The sequence below is a fragment of the Thunnus maccoyii genome, chromosome 6 (assembly GCF_910596095.1).
Source record: "Thunnus maccoyii chromosome 6, fThuMac1.1, whole genome shotgun sequence".
Lineage (NCBI taxonomy): Eukaryota > Metazoa > Chordata > Actinopteri > Scombriformes > Scombridae > Thunnus > Thunnus maccoyii.
In genome coordinates, this window is record NC_056538.1 from 23642398 (window position 1) to 23660199 (window position 17802).

At 39.7% G+C, this 17802-nt stretch overlaps 1 protein-coding gene across 2 annotated transcripts in view; it reads right to left on the reverse strand.

Annotated features, from left to right (window-relative positions):
• Window positions 1–2841: 2841 nt before the first annotated feature.
• Window positions 2842–17802, reverse strand: part of pitpnm3 (PITPNM family member 3) — a 98945-nt gene continuing 83984 nt past the window's right edge. For both annotated transcript variants that reach the window (XM_042414859.1, XM_042414860.1), the window contains exons 11-20: window positions 16272–16466; window positions 16018–16166; window positions 12503–12619; window positions 9487–9603; window positions 9224–9372; window positions 8833–8982; window positions 8376–8559; window positions 8038–8166; window positions 7483–7883; window positions 2842–5800 (exon numbers count right to left, since the gene is read on the reverse strand). In XM_042414859.1, the coding sequence (XP_042270793.1) occupies window positions 7554–7883; window positions 8038–8166; window positions 8376–8559; window positions 8833–8982; window positions 9224–9372; window positions 9487–9603; window positions 12503–12619; window positions 16018–16166; window positions 16272–16466 (1520 nt within the window). In that variant the 3' untranslated portion in view covers window positions 2842–5800; window positions 7483–7553. The remainder of the gene's footprint in view (window positions 5801–7482; window positions 7884–8037; window positions 8167–8375; window positions 8560–8832; window positions 8983–9223; window positions 9373–9486; window positions 9604–12502; window positions 12620–16017; window positions 16167–16271; window positions 16467–17802) is intronic.

The window sequence follows — 17802 nt, forward strand, 5'->3', positions numbered from 1 at the left end:
CTAAACAAACAAAATTTAGGATAAAAACAACATAACACATTATACAGACTGTGTATATGTGAATGCATGTGTGTGTAGTACATGATTGTGTATGTGACATAAACATGTTTTACAAAGTTTAAATTCTGATTCAGGCAATAAAGTGTTGGGTATCAGCCAAATGTGACTGAGCCACATTAAGTACAATTTCTTAATCCATGTATAAAATATACTGTTTCTGCTCCCTTCTTTCACTCTAAACTAAACTAAACTTTTAGTGCCACAGTTATCCCTGGTACATAATATCACCATAGTTATCACCATGTGTCAAGTATTGAATCAGAGCCCTTTAGGGATCAAAATCGGGAAATGTTGAATCATTAGTGACAATGCAGTGATCCAAAAAACAAAGATCAATTGACAAATCAATCTCACCACGAGCTCCATTTAGTAGCTTTTTCTGGAGCTTTCGATTATATCACATGGTTTCCATCAGCAGGTTTGGGAGTTTGCCCAGCTGTGACAGAATTTAATTTTTATTTTTTTCTAAGCACTTTAAGGACCTTTTAAACTCCTGCTGCTGATGCAGATCATGCAATGTTCTGAAACTGATGTTCTGAACTTCAACCAAAAGATATTCTGGCCTCAGAGTCTGTTTTGTGAAGTGTGAGATATTTATTTGCCTTTGCTATCAACACAAATGACAAATAGTGAAAAAAAAAAAAAAGCATTGGTTGAATAAAGCTATTTTTTTTTCATGTTTTCGTTCTCTGGCTCTCATTACTTGAGCACCTAGCTGATTAGTGAAGTAGCAGTATTGCACTCTTACTAAAGAGTCTCAAAGGAAAATTACCTTGATTCAAAATATTGATCAGCTGAAGTGACTTTGGGGAAAAAACAAATTACTAGAGAAAAAAGAAAGAAAGTGCATTTAAACTGTTTAAACATTTAAACAACAGCAAGAATAGAGACACAAATTAAGAGCACTGTGAGCCAGGAACGATTGCTAAGTTTTAATCATTTGAATCAAAGCTTTCATTATGGCTGACTTTGACTATCATTCACATGAATCATGAAGCTTGCAGTATAAGAAACCACGCAGCAGCCCTTCCTTTTGCAAGGAAGCAATTTATTGCTTGTTTTCCCAGACCCTATGTTACTAATGATGTTTAAATGTGGCTTAGAGGATCACAGCTCCAACTCATTATAGCAGTTGCCTGGGGTGAGATAAAACACTTTATACAGATCCAAGACAGAGGTCATTGTCCTCGTCACCTCCACTGGGATCAAAGTAATTCATCAATTTGACAAAATATGTTCTATTTTAAGGATCTGCTCAGTGATCTGTTAAATGGCACATTTCTAGAAAAATGTGGACAATTTAAACAGCTACATGCTCAACAGGTGAGTAATCTCCATTTTACTGACACTTCTGTGTTTTATATAATGATCTACCTCTAACTCAACCACTGCATACTTTTGACTGAGCAGCTAAAAGGTTGTTGTCATATTCTTACATTATAGTCACTACGTGGGTTTATAACAAATAAAAGCAGTTGACAAAATAATCTCACCACAAGGTCCATTTAGTAGCTGTTCTAGAATATTTGATCATATTGCATGATCTTCATCATCAGCAGATGGAGTTTGCTCAGTTCTCATGAAAGTCTATTTGTTCATATTTTTACTTTTAATCACACTAGTGGTTGTGTCAGGATAGCAAATGTCGTTTTTTTGGTTGGCCTGACTGAAATATCTGAACAACAATAAATTTTGTACTGTCATTCATGGTTTCCAGACAATGAATCATACTGACTTTTTGTGATCCCCTGACTTTGTGTTGACATTTTGAGTAAAATGCCTCAACCATTATTGGATGGATCGCCATGAAATTGGGTACACACACTCATGTCCCCCTTTAGGATGAATTGTAATAACTTTGGTGATCCCTCGACTTAAACCAAATGTCAGTGCTTTGGTTTATGACCAAATACCTGCAAAACTGGTATTCCCATCAGCCTCTGCTGTACGTTGAGGTTAGTGCTAATCAGCATGTGTCAGAATGCTAACACGCAAAACTAAGACAGTGAACATGGTTAACATTATACCTGCCAACATCAGCATGTTAACACTGTCATTGTGAGCATGTTAGCATGCTGACATTAGCATTTTGGTCAAAGCATCACTGAGCCTACACATAGCCTCACAGAGCCAGCATGGCTGTAGACTAGTCTTGTTTCTGAACACTTTTAAGAACGTCTCGTCCACTTGAACATGAAAGTTCACTCGTGTCACTACAAACTGCAGTTGACCAAATTATCTAATCAATTCTAATTAATATATTACAGCAGCCTAGATTTGTGCATGCCTGAAAATGATGTCTCTTTTATATTTTGTAGTCTGGTGTAGCACTGAGCCATGAATGGAGGATGTGTTTGATTTCCAGCATTCAGCGGTGGTTTGTAGCCTGTTGGCAACGCATAAGTGCTGCTATGATGATTCTGTGAGGCAGAATAAGGCCAGCTGTGGCTGCAACAGCACAGTCTCCCTAATGTCTATAATCTATCAGTGTGAAGTTAAACCAGCTGATTTATAGATCAGATGGTTTAGTAGGTGAATGAAAGAAAGGGAAAAAAGGAAAGTTGGAATGAGATTTCTAAGACTTCTTTGACTTTACAACCCAGTAAGCCATAAAAATATAAATAAGAGGATATCGCAGTCAAGTCTGATGCCCTACAGTAAAAATCCTGTCCTTGAAGTAAAAAAAAAAAAAGCTTATCACAGGTGATTCAGCTTCCGTCTCTGCAGATGAGGAGCATGTGGGTCAGAATAATAAGATGCTCCTAGAGCAAAACTAAATTCTTCAACTGTGAAATATCTTTATTTATGCAATGAAAGACGGACTGAGTCCAATAAACACAATAACATGTTCATCAACACAGGAGTTCTGTACAAAACAATTATCTTTGCAGGGAAAGCAGGTGTTGTTTCCTCATTGGTCAAAAGGCAATTGAAAAAATACTCATAAGACCACAAAAATAAAAACAAATAAACAATTTTAAAAAACAAATAAACGGTCACACCATGTTATAAAGCTTACATTATAAGTCATAAGAAGTGTTAATAAATGGCAAATTAGATCATACCCAATAGTTAAATCATGATTTGGTGCTTGGATACTAATCATTTGGCAACATTAATTTGTATTTATTGACTGGTTAATCATATTTATTTGAAGACAACAATTGCATAACACTTCAATCTCTCAGTAAATACAGTAGATTTATACATTAAACAATATATCATGGTGTTCTCAGACTAAAATGAAACTGATATGTATTTATATGCTTTGTCAGTTTCCATTAATCCCAGTAAAGGAAGTAAAAGTAAGAGTATTTTTAGCATAAACTTTGAGAACTGAATCAGATTTTACTCAACATGTTGTGGTCGACTTCATGTCCACATATTAATATTCACCACTTACTAACAAATAACTATTCTACTGTTGGTTAAGTGTACCACAAACAACTGATAGTCATAACTTGACAATATCAAATAATTAACATGCCCAGAACAATCACCATTTAACCATTAGATCATTATTATTTGCCATTTACTAACACTGTGGTAATGAAATACTGCCCAGCTTAAATAGTTCACTCTTCCAGTGCATCATCATGGCAGAAAAATATCACTACGCGTTATACAGACTGATGGAGTCACTTTGATTATTGTGTTTACACTGATGGGAATGATCATCTTGTTGCTTGGATAACAATGTTTCAGTATTAACAATCTAAATGCAGAACAAAAATCAAGTTAAGTATTTTAATATTGTTTTTACAATAGTATACAATTACCAAGGAATGCTAATTGGTGCACTGCAATTACAGGGGCGGCACTACAGGGAGTCATACATACTTGGTAGTAATCAAATAGCTAATTACTGGAACACCTATGGTGTACAGGAGGGGAAAGAAAAAGAGTTAAAGATAGCTCCCTCCTGGCTTGCATGCTCCACTCCTCTATGCAGGTTTTCAGTTAAATCAATACACCCTAAGAACTCATAAGCCCCTTTTCTTTCATAGCAGTTATAAAAACTTTGACTAAGTAATCCTTCGACACATTACTTCAATCCAAACCTATAAAAACACATGTTCAGTTTGAAAAGCCGGCAGTAGTTGAGCTGCAGTGAGAACACGCAGGTATATTAACATCAGCCTCGCTGTGTCCTCTGCTGTCTTCATGTTCACAGGAAATACAACTCCACAACAAACACCAAGACACTCACACGCACACGCACGCACACACACACACACACACACACACACACACACACATACAGTATCTAAAACATGTCAAAGCAAAATATCAACTATAAAATGCACTTTGTTGTGAAGAACAGTAAAACTCATATGCTTTGGTCAAACAAATAAAATAATTTTGTATCTCTACACAACATCAAATACGATTTAAGGCAAAAATTAACCGTTCAACAAGTCAAACAACAAAAGGTTCAAAAACATACATTGAAAATATTTCTATTTACAATATTTCCTCATAGAAAAATATGTTTGACTTGCACAGAGTTTTAACATGGCCACAGTAAGACTCAATTCAACCTCAAGTGCACAAGACGGCATCAGATTTCATCACAAATCTATTGGTTCCAGTGCAGCTGTAATAAATGGATGCAAGGGCACCCTAGTGGAATTTCAACTGGCATAGGGTCCAATGTACAATATCCTGCAAGCCACTGCAACTACCAAGCAACTAAGCTACCATTCCAATATTAATGAAACTGTCATTTCAATTATGTAGATAAACAAGTTCTGATTACATTTTACAACTGTGTCTATCAATCTGTAAACATTTATTTCAGTTGTATCAACACTGTCCTACAAACTATTTGTTTTTAATCCTCCAGTAGTCACAGTACCCAACAGGCAGCAACAGCACACAATCTGCAGGAAAAAAACAAAATCTACAAATACAACAAAACACAAATGCAACTGAATCGAGAGCCACTGCAATGTACCTCGATAGTGCAAATGTGACCTCAGGGGTTGAGCCGTGCACACCACGGCGCAACAGTAGTTGTGGACCCAGTCTGAGGTGGCTGTCGTGAGGCGTGTTCTGCCTGACTGGCTGAGGAGAGGCAGAGGGAGGCGTAGCAAGCCAGCCACAATGTGAGGGAGACATCTAACAGTGGGAGTGAAATGGAGGGGCAGAAACCGGTGTTGGGCCAGGTCGGCTGATCGGGCTCCAGATTGCAGAGCTCGTGTATAGATTGAACCTAAATGTCACAGTGCTTCTGTTTCCAGAGGCCCACACTGGGATGATGATGTGTGTAGGGTATTTACAACGTTGGAGGTTTATCACAGGAGTCAGTCAACATGACCACCTGTCAGCACAGCCGTCTGTACAGGACCAGAGTGTGTGTGGTGCAGCATCTGGAAATCTGTTGCTCGGGCTGGGATAAAGTCTCAACAGGTCACTACACTGTCGCTACATTTTTATCCTTTGAAGCATGTGTGTATGTGTGTGTGTGTGCATGAATATGTGTGTATTTACTATGTGAAGTACATTCTTCTGATTTTACAATAGACACAATATGAGCTTGACACAGACATTTGCAAAAATCATTGGCATCCCCCGGCTTAAAATTTCAGGCACAAAGACTAAGGGGCATTATCCGCTGGGCAGGTCGTGAAAAAGGGCTGAACAGGTAAAGTGTAGAGGGCCAAGCAGGAGATAAAGGTGAGCTGTGAGGGACATCAGCTGAGGATCCGATGTGCATGTACAGTAGATAGAGGTGACACTGCAAATATGAGAGAGGAAAATGAATTAAGTCTACCACTTTAGAGACAATGATAACACACTGATTAGTGTTTGTGTGTTCTGTATCAGCATATTTATTCCTACAAGCTCTCAGAATGACACAGATTCAGTCTCAATAATTGCATAGACAATATTTCCAACACTAGAAATTAGTGGGCTTCAAGCATCAGTACTTGTATAATCATAATCATGGTTGTCCTGGGGAGCTGCTGAAATAATAAAATTTTTCACTCAGGTCGCCACAGGAAAATGTACTTGTCAGCATCGAGAAAGATCACTCATTGTTTGTTACTTTTTTTTCTCTCCTTCCTTCTTTGCTTTTTTCATTGTTCCTTTCCATCTTATTTTCATTTTAATTTAATCTTATTTATAAAAAACCATAATGCAACTGAAAGTGTGGAGACACTAATGTATCAGGTACACCAAAGAACAAAATCTAATCAAGTTAGACGTTTATTGACTTTGCCGGAACTGAACAGTAGCGAGCAAAATCAATCTGTGTTTGCGTCGATGCTTTGTGGAGCCTCAAGCTCTTACTGGTTTAACAGACAATGCAGTGAAGTAAAAGGTGAAAGGCTACATTATTCAACAAGGATTTATTAATAGTGTATTACTGTTTGCTGTCGTTAATGCGACAGTGTGGGAAACAATAAAACTTTAATCTGCAATATGAGGAGGCGTACTGTGACAATCTTAAGCACTTTGATGGTCTTTATTAGTGTCTGATCAGAGGCTGTTTGAGGAAGCTGCTGCACGATCAGAACAGGAGGTAAAGGTGTTTGCTTTGCACAACATAGGTGCTTTTTTCCCCCTTTTGTGCAAAAAATGTCTGGAGCGCACTCAGATATCACCATTTCATTGATGTTTACTCATTTCATCCCTATTTTGGTCCCACACTGGTATAAATCAAGAAACTAATTGGTGGGTTTTGACAGTATTTGTGTTCTGGCATTTTCAAAATGTAACCAATTTGTTTATATGTGCATCTACAGTGTTCTTTATCCCTCTGTCTATAATGAACACCATCTGGCAAACCACCAATCAGTTTTATACAAATCCAAATAATTTGCTTCATTGGGCCATTTCAGCATTTGGTTTTAGCCTTCCACTGATGTGTCCTATCAAAACAACAGTATTAGTAACAGAAGTCAGAGTAGTGACATCAAACATGGTGCACAGAGTTTTGCAAGTAAAATTTGCAAGTAAAGCTGATCTTAAAGGTTAAACTTATAACTTGGGTCTTAACTTTGTGGTTTTGGTCATCATTTCTATCATTTATGATAACGTTATACTCACCAAGACAATGAGTCTGACAGCATTCAGACGTTCAGACAGGTTGTCAACAAACACCTGCTCAGCAAGATTAAACCACATTATTTGGAGGTAAAACTGAAAGTGACGTTTAATCTCAAGAACTTGTTCTGTGATCTATGGACAGTTTGGGTAATAATTTTTACCATTCACCTTTGTTTTCTCAATCTCTATATTAGTCTGATTGCTTCTGTTTTTTGCAGTTTCTGAATTATTTTTAGCAATGTAGCTGCATTCCCATGTCTCAGAAATTCATTTAGGGAGTACAGCTAAAAACACTTGGCAAACCTACAAAAATAAGACCCAAATTATAAAAAAAAATAATAAAAATTTAAAAGTGTAAGATCTAACCTTGGCCTTGGATACTAAGACCCCTTTGTTCTCTTCTGTCCTCCTGCAATCTTTCCATCACTTTTTTGACGTCAGGGAGTGGTGTCTCCACGATGTATGGAGGCCCGTCCCCACACGCCTTGTCCACCTCCTCCTCCACCTCCTCCTCCCCCGTGGTCTTTATCTGACTCCGGCTGACTCTGGGCTCGCTCAGGCTTGGGGTTTGGAGTGCATGGCGGGTCAGGTTGTTGGACAGACATGGTCCTGCGCAGGTGGGTGCGCTTACACAGGAAGTCAGGCTTCGCTGAGAGACCAAATGAGCCTTTCCTTAAGACCATACGAACTGAAGGGGATTTCTTGGGTCTGGCTCTGTGCCCAAATTGAAGGGTTGAGAGGTGCGCTGCGTATCCCTCGCTCAGGAACTACCATACCACACAGAGAAAAGGAAGCAGTAAAAAGATTAAGGTAAGTAAGAACAACCAAGAGGAAAACTGAAACTCTTTAACTGAAATAAACAGACAGAAACACAATGAAAAGCTATTAAAGGAAGACATGAAAGACACAGATAAAACCTACCTGGCACTGGCTTTGGTACTTCTTCGAAGGTCTGCCAACAATATAAATCTGTGAGGGGCTGAGGCCGAGCATGTTGTAAACAGAGATGTCCTTCATGGAGCCATAAGCAGAGTTGATCTTAATGTGACACTGGTGAGAGAGGAAATAATCGGTTCAAGATGTGAGCGGCATTTCGATGCAGCACAACCCAAGGCTACAACACTGTGAGCTTGAAAAAGAGTGATGCAGAGGAAACGAGTGGAGAGCTCACTGCAGGGCAGAGAACAAAATGTTTCACATGCTTTATAAGAAAGATTAACTGCCCACTTAATGTCAGATGGTATGTATGTAAAGTGTACCTCCTGTATGAGATTCCTGAGGAAGATGGTCTTTTGTCGCAGCGGATCATGCACCAGGCCTTCAGAAAAAAAGATCATCCCGTGGGGAAAATTGTGCTGTGACAGCCAAGATACCACACGCTGCTTCTGCATATCAGGACGGCCTGTGATGTAGATGATCAGATATCCCAAGTCCTGCCAGTGCCTGCATGCAGTAACACAACATCAAACACGTTTCAAAGTTATTCTTTTGTCAGTTGTCGCAATATCACAGAAAGGACACATTTAAATCCTTAAAAAATCTGATGCGCACATAAGCTGACACACTATCTTCTGATTCCTTCTGAATCTTTTTTTTAATCCCTCGAGACGTGAATTTCATTTACACACACACACACACACACACACACACACACATATGCACAAACACTCTGGCCTACACACACATTCACACACACACATTCATTCAGAGACTGACCTGACGACATCAACAGCTCCAGGGCGGACCTTTGGGTCACTGCCCATGATTGACACACTGGCAGCGAAAGAGCCGTCGATGCTGAAGACCACACACTCCATGCCTCGCGGCAACACAGTCAGGTAGGCCTCAGCACTTGTTTGATCCCCCCTTGGGATAAATAGAGTGAGGGAGGAGAGATAGAACGAGAGAAAGATATCATGAGAAACTGCTGTCGCTACACATGGTTGTTACTCCGTAAAAGGCCGGCCTTTATACTGCACTCTCTAGCTTGAAGCTCAAGTAGGAAGGGCATTGACATAATTCAATAATTCTCTCCTTTTTCTATGTATTGCTACATTTTATTTGATAATACAGGACTCTGTGAAGGGCATGCTACATGGATCCTTACTTGACCACCATTTTAATCGGATAGACTCCCAGGCCCAGCTTCTTGCTCTTGGGTATGGTATATGTGACTCTGCCGCTGCTGTTGGTCACCTCTGTGTCAAAGTGCACCCAGCGGCCAGACTGGGGTTGTGTCATCAGCAGGATGTCCACCTAAGACGGGTCAACAGACAGAGATAAATGTACCATAAGTGTTTGATACACAGACATACAGTATACTAGTAGATTAGATTGAGAACAATAAGCAATGGTGTTGTTGCTTTTTACCTTTTCTCCAGTTAGGGTCACCATGTCCAAGGGGCCATACATGAAGCGACCAACCAGAGTCTGCGGTCCATCCTCGGTGGCAATGACATCATTCACCCTGTGGTTGCCAGTTACGTTCTAGGGTACGTGACAAAAAGTAGCATAAAGCACAGTTTAGTCAAGACACATTTTATTGCTGCTCAAGTGATGCTCTGGAATAGCTTTTAGCATTCATTGATGAAGACCTTGAGATGAAGGAGAAAGCAGGACTTTGAGTTGCGAGCATTTTGTCACACATAATGATCACAAGGTCAAGGTTTAAACTGCATGCTAGAATCAGAGCTAGTTTGACACAGACTGTCCATGAGCTCCCAACAGAGCCTGAGATACACAACATTTGACAAATATGAACAAAAATTTAAATCTGCCAACAATGGATCAAATTGTAATGTTAAAGGGTTGCAGATGGTCCAGATGCAGCAGGAAGTCTTTATGACAAAGTGACAATGACAAAGTTAGCCACCAGCTAATGAACATAATAGAACATTCAGCAGCTAAAGAGGCAAATATTTTTCTCAAGAGTAACTAAATGCAAACACAGGAGGAGGCTGGGCATATATGGGGAGTTAAAATGCTAAAAGCAGGCAGCGGTGGACAGTAGCAATGAGGATGCAGCAGATAAAGTGAGCACCAAATGTTGGACCATCACAAATGTGGACATTAGATATATGTAGAACACGTGACTATAAAAGGATTTGCGTATGTGCCTGGACTACTGAGACTCTATTAAAAATCACCACGGGTGTCCTTGCATGACCGATATTTACCAGCCTGTAAGACATACATTACTAAACAACAGGAGGGATGGTGGCTTAAGCTTTCCCTGCTTTGATGTATTGCATTTTCAAATTCCACTGCCCAGCAAAATGTTTCTAAGGTATACACTGTGAGACCTTACAGAAAACAGTTTTAACTCTCTATTTAGCTTCCTTATGTTGTTCTTTTCTCCTTATTGCACCATTCAGTGAGTACCTCTGAGTGAGCCAGCAGAGAAACACTAATCCCTAAATCTCTTCTTACGGACATGGTTGCATTTTAACGGCATATTACCGGCAGCCTAATGTACAATTCTCAGATTCTGCTGTGGACCAACATGAAAGAAACCTTAATTTTCCTACCAGCTTCTCCACCATTTCTGTAACCTTTACATTACCCAGGGAGATGTTGCTCAGCATACATGTTCTTTTTCCACACCCTGCGTTTTTCCTTGAAATGTGGTTGTTACTCTGTAGATTGTATGATAAAGACCATCATGTGCTACAAGCTTGTGCAGGATTTATGCCTAGAGTATGAAGAGTTTTTTTAATTTGTACTTTTTAACTGAACAAAATACTTAATGTACATATAAAATAAAGTAAAATAATGCTATTATAACAAAAGGTACGATCTCAAGAGTTAACAAATGCAACTCAAGTACTGCAATAACAATAAATGTTATTGTTATTCACACCTTTATTTGTTGATTTCATCAGGAGGGAGAGGCTGCAATGGCATTTTGTTTACTTGAAAATACTCTGCTCTGCTGTTTATTGACTGCACTCAACTGAAAGATAATGAAGCATCTGCACATAACAAATATTGTTAAGTGCTAATGTGATCCGTGTTGCAGTTACATTTTACTGTTTCACCACACCAACTAATGATAATTGATTTAAAGGATGTGACATCTAACAAGGAAGTTCAACATTTCCAGCTGTTATCCTGCGTTAGCTTTGTCAACAATTAATTATTTGCCAGCATGAGGTTTCACTTACTGATCCATTGATGGCAAGCATGAAGAGTAAGCAATATATACATATATGCATGTTCACACGCAAACACAGAACATACAGCGTTATAGTCTATCATTTTGAGGTTTGAGGAGGCCTGACAGTCTTTAATATCTAGCTAAATGTCCTCGACACAGTTCACTTGGAACTCTCTTTTCAGTCATATCTGAAAACAAAAAAGCAACATGTGTCTCACCATCCACTCAAAAGCGTGGAAGAAATGAATCGGAGACAGTCAGACCCCTGACTGCGAAGGAGCAACACGTACAAGAAAAAACAGCCACACTAGTGGTCCCCCTCCAGCTGTGACAAAGACCTCTTACCAAGAAGAGGAAGATCAGAAATAGATACCAAGCCTCTCTGAATAGTATCACTCTGCAGCAGATGAGCTGGCTGTGCCCAGATTGGATCTGCACGGAGCAGCTCTAAATCTGCACATACTGAATGGTATTCAGGACAGGGGTAACTTCTCAGAGCTGCTTTTCTTTAAGCACTTATGTCAGAGATACATCACTTGGCCAAGGTGAGGCATGAAGAAGATGACACTGAGAAAAAAAACAACTTCCAAAGACTCAAATATAGATATACAGTATGTTTCCATGGTACTCTGGTTACACAGCTCTATTCATAGCTCTCATGAAAAGCAAGCAGTCACTAAACTCTTGTCTTTAGAAAATAGCAGATAAAAGGCGCGTTCAGCAGATAGCAAAGTGACCTTGATTGTCCAGATCTACAGGGCTCAGAAGCATCAAGTAATTGTGTGTCTGCATGCTTCAGTGCTTCAAGGTGAAAGTGTGGGAGTATTTTAAGAAATTCAGGCCACAGACCATTCATGCAGACCACAGCGCTAAAGTGCTACAATCTCAGCAGTTAATGACAACTGTATTTTTAGTTTGAATGAATGCCATGAAAGCCGTTGTGACAGGCGCAGTTTGAAAAACAATTTCTGCTGTGTGTGTATGTGTGTGTGTGTGTGTGTGTGTGTGTGTGTGTGTTTGCAAAGGTGGGTGTATTTCTGAGAATGAGAGGCACCTTGGAGAAAATATTCCAGGTTGAATAACATCTTGTAAATAAAATAAAATAAAAATATCCATGAATGTGTCCACAGAAAGTTTGAAATTAAATTAAATTCACATTTCTGTCAGCCTACAGAGCAAACTAAGACACAAATACATTTATACAACATAAACCACCTAATAATTCATTACCCTTAGTTTGACATGTGTCCTCCTTCTGAGCCATTTTTCTCGTGGGCTGGAGGGAGAGAACGGAGCCGAGTCCAAATTGTCCGTTTCCTGGGTCTTCACACAGTCACATCGCATGAGCTGTGAACATATACATGATATAAGAGCAGACAAACACACACAAGCAAACACACAGTCAAAATCACATCCTTCCATTAAGTAGACAGAACACGTTTGTCTATCGGTAATGCCTCTAGTCTCACCTGAGGACTCTCTGCACATCGATGCATTGAAGGATAGACAATAATAACGTGGAAGGTTTACCATCCGAAGCATTGAAATTAAATCTGCTGTTATGTTTAGGGATCATAAATCACAATCCTAGTGGAAAGCTTTTGTGACAAGAGCAGCACTGACACAGATTAGGGGCTAAGGGATGATATGGAGTGCTTGAAGAAAATTACCACTCACTACTTGAAAGAAGTCATGCATATCATTCCTGACTCAGTCACTGGGTGGCTTGAACCTAATGTCACGGACTCTGTTTCTGGATTTTTTTGTGTTTTGAGGTGTTTTGGTGTTGCTCTGTGTGTTTTTTGAGTGTGCTCTGGATTACAGATTGTTTGTGATAACTGCATTTTCCATTTGTGTTTCTTTGTGTAGTGCTTGAGCTTGGTATTGTTATTCCTTTGAGTCTAGTGCTCTTGTTTTCTTTAGTTGTATCTCTGCCTCGCTTTGGTTTTAATCTTGACAGTTTGTAACCTTGTGTTTCTCATGTGTTGCTGTAGTCCTGCTCAGGTTGTTTTCCCCTGCACACCTGTTCAGTCTTAAGTGTTGTTTGCCTTGCTCTGTTTGTTGCCTGCCACACCCTTGTTGTCTTTATTGTTAAGCAATCCTTGTGTTTCCCTCCTTTAGTACCTGATCACTCCAGCTGTGTCTTGTTCTATGATTACTTCTTTGTTTCAAGTCAGTTCTGTTTTTGTCTTCGTCTGCCAGTAACCAGAGTCTGGTAAAATTATTTTCTTCAGTTCATGTCGCCTGCTTGTTGTCTCTGCATTCTTGTCCACTTGCCTGCATAACAGTGACACCTACAGTAAAGAGGCTCCTTTAAAACTCTTAGACACTGAACTTGGACTGACGGCAAATGACACGATTTTAACAAATTACTTTAAATCACTAAGCCTTTCTGTGCAGCTCTTAAATTCCATGACAATCCTCTAATATGACGTGGCATGTAGTGGAGATGAAAAGCACTGCACCAAAATAATGATCTTTGGGTTTATTAGCTTCCTGGTGGCGTCAATAGCACTTTTTATTTCCTGTGTGTTCAGCTGGGCGAAAAATCTGTTCTTTTCTTCTACCCTCGGAGCTTTGCTTTCTAATGATCAAGTTCAAAGACTGCCAGTGGTTCCAGTGCCTTTTTAATAGGATATGATGAAATATACCTTTTCTTTTTTTTTTTTGGTCCTGCTTTTTCTTGTCTGGTGTCTGAGGATTCAGTGAACAAATGATCATCACAGACTCATAAATACACATGAACTTAATTACTGTTAAAGATGTGATATTTTCATGGGAAGCTCAGTTAGTAGATGGAGGTATAAAGTTTAATTCCCTCTTAGTGCTATAAATATATGCACTTGTGGCACTAATAAGGCTCTTCTCATCTAAGGTGGTGACTTCAGTCTTATGGCTTAAGAAAGTTGATGGTAGAAATATGGAAATGTGAGGGGACTTAAGTTGAGCACATATTTGCAGGCCTTTAAAATCCTACCCAAATGTAAAAAGAGTTGCCACCACACATTTAAAGGCTGACCTTTGCAGCTTACAGTCATGCCCTTTTACATTTATTTATAGCCCGCCCAAACCACAAAATCCTGGTCAGATTTGTTCAGATCCCAGGCATAAAATCAAACATGTTTGACATAGTTGTGATGCCTCCCGCTGGCCTCAGGCTGAAGTGAGGTGAGGCGTGAGATTAATCCTAAACATCTTCACACAAGATAAAATGTGCAGCTGTCAATGGTGACCTTCCCTTTTTTCTGCAGACCACTGCAAAATCTTGACCATCACTCATCAAGGATAAAATATGGTAGAGATTGGTCTTCATATCATTGTGTAGTGTGTTCTCAGCTGTACATCCATAAGTCATGATCTAAGACTGGGTTCTGACTTGAGCTAACAATATTTATGTTCAAAATGTATAAGTAAATCTCATTTTATATATATATATATATATATATATATATATATATATATATATATATGCAGAGTTGTTTGTGAAGCACGAGGACATCATTAAATAGTAACTGCTGTTCTACAAGTTATATCATTTGGTTAAAATTAATGCCAAGAGAGTAGAATATAAAACGTCACATTTCACTACCTCAAACTACAGTATTTGTTCCACCTGAAAAGTTACAGAGGACGCAGAATCTAGAACATGGCATGTGTCTGCACAATCATTTTTTATTCTGTCAGCTTTTTATTGTATTGACTTTCTCCTCTATTTATTTTAGTCATTTTTTGTTGTCTCTGTGTCTTATTTGAAGTACTTTCAAATACCCTGTGCATGAAATGCTATCCTGTGCATATGCTATACATATAAATGTGTGTTTTCTTGCTGTGTAGAGTAAAAAGTTTGTATTCTTGCTGTACTGACTCACAATGGGTCTGATGATTATGGCAACTACACTGATGACAGGTGATGTGAATAACATTAATTATCTCATTACAATGGCACCTGTCAAGGGGTGGGATATATTGGGCAACAAGCGAACAGTCCCTTCTTGAAGTTGATGTGTTGGAAACAGGAAAAATGGGCAAGCGTAAGGATCTGAGCAACTTTGATTAGATCCGGATGAGCAGGTCGGCACCTTGCATGGCAGCCTCTGTCTTCAGCGTATGAATGTGTGTGTGAATGAGTGAATGTTGACATGTATTGTAAAGCGCTTTGAGTGGTCTGAGGACTAGAAAGGCGCTATATAAATGCAGTCCATTTGCCATTTACATCTCCTAATGTGAAAAATAGATGAGGCAGTGAAAGCATTTGGCTTCCTGCTGCTCTCATTTGGTTATAACGACATGTGAAAGATGCAAACAAACCTTGAGGCCGTGTGTTTGAAAATAACCACAATTGTTACAAAAGTGAAGACAGGGCTCATACGCAAACTTATGCTCTGAACAAGGGACTGGGCACACGCCATGTCCTTTGTCATTTTGTTTCATTTATTCCCAGAGCAACTTGTTTACAAAACCTCTCCACCTTTGACTCAGACACATTCATTCTCAGTACTTTAAATTTCAAATTATCCGCAAACAATTTTGTGTTGATCTGAAAGGGCCTTCAAATTATGCTAGTTGACTGTGGTTGCTTGGGGTAAAGTATACTTATCATAAGGCAATACATACATTCATATACAGTATCCTCCATTGCAAAAAATTCTAAAAATTAAAACATAAATTTGTAGTGTTTATTTGGATAATACTTTTGAAACTTGAAGGGGGAGGAAACGATTAGGCTGTCAATGACACTGTCCTACCTGCCGGAGAACAAAAGCTGCTACATCAGTGGATTCCCAGTAGGAGGCATGAAAAAGGTGAGGCAGAGCCACTGTTGGGAAGGCAGTCAGCACATCAGGGCAGTACAGAGCATAGTCCAGCCTCTTGGAGCCCCACCAGCTACTGGAAACTGAAACATACACAGGTTTGCAGATACATGGGTAAAACTGAGGTCAAACTAAGAGCTGTGAAACCTCATCGACCTGAATCGTCTCTCAACTTCCCTCCCACTCACTGTTAGCAATGGTGTTGCTCAGTTGGCCTATGGAGCAAATCGACATTTCACTTTCTACACTGGTCACGCTGGCTCTGCGACCTCCCTCTTCTCCTCCTCCTCCTCCTTCGGTCTTCGTTTCAGCTTGTGAAGCTGGACCCCCAGGAGTTTGTTCACCTTCAAAAAACACATTCGGATGGCCTTGAATACTCTCAGCTGGGGAGGGTGAGAAGAGGAGGGAAAGAGAAGGACAAACAGAGAGGAAAGGAAATGCTTTGATCACACAGCAATTGACTGGCAACAATCTTTAAATCAATGCTGTTATTTTGCCTAATAGGATAGCCTCTTGCTGTGTATCGACTTGCTTTGTGTCTCATCAAGGAAATCCAAAGACAAGCAACAGTACAATGACAGAGACGGCTTCTTCTCTTCATAGTGTTGAATCCAACTGTATTGGAAGTCCCACGAAGCATCTTGCTCTCGGCTGCAGCTGACAAGTAAAATAATTTATCATGTTGGGTTCTTCTGTCCCACCAGCATGTCTCTGTGTTGCTCTCTCCTATTTGTTCTGCGATAATTCTATATAATGAGAAAATGAGAATTTTCCCTGGAGACATGGTTTCACCAGACACCGTGGATCTACCAACATCGGTTCAATAACACATCTATTTTTAACACTATAATACAGCTTGAGGACAAAAGAAGACCCACACTGAAAGTAATGCAACTTCCATCTAATGCCTGACATAGCTGAACAACAGGAAGCTGAACAACACAGCGTAAGGCCTGTCTCTTTCTTTGAAATCCATCAGAGAGCTCTCCCTCACAGTTTCCCTCTTTTACCTGTATTCTGAAACTCTTTTACGATAATGGATATGGCTTGACCCACGTCTAACTGAGCCTCTACTACACCACAGCACTACATAGTGCACCACATATGATTGACCTCAGCAACAACCTGTAAACCAATCCCAACAACATTCATATGACTCAATGGGATGTACCTTCCCACACCTTCCCATTCTATTGAATGAGAAAATGTGTCCAAACTTTTGATTGGTACTGCATGTACAGTACTTCTCTACTAAAGGGTATGTATGTCCTTCACGCATCTCGAGAACCATTCATCTGATCAACTTCACACTTGATAGGTGCATTGCTGGGGACCCAAGGAAGTGCAATGTGGTGTAATTTGGACATGTGACATGATTAATATTAACTTTGAATAAACAAGCAGTCAGCAAGCCGCTCTGCTCTGCAGTAGGAGGGCGGGGCTTCTGGGCTCTCGCATGTCATGATCAGAGCTGTACAACCCTGCCATGAGACATATGATGGGAGGATATCTCTGTTCGTTTGGTTTGATAACGTTAAAAGTTAGGCTTTGTTGTTGGCTTCCTGACTCAAAAAACTTGAAGAAACAGGAGAAAAAGAGAGCGAGTGAGCTGAGAACACAATCGAGCGACAGAGAGACAGGGAGAGAACGGAGGGAGAAAAACCCGTTGAATGACAGAAATACAACGTTATTTTCTGATTGTTTCATGGCAGTTATGTT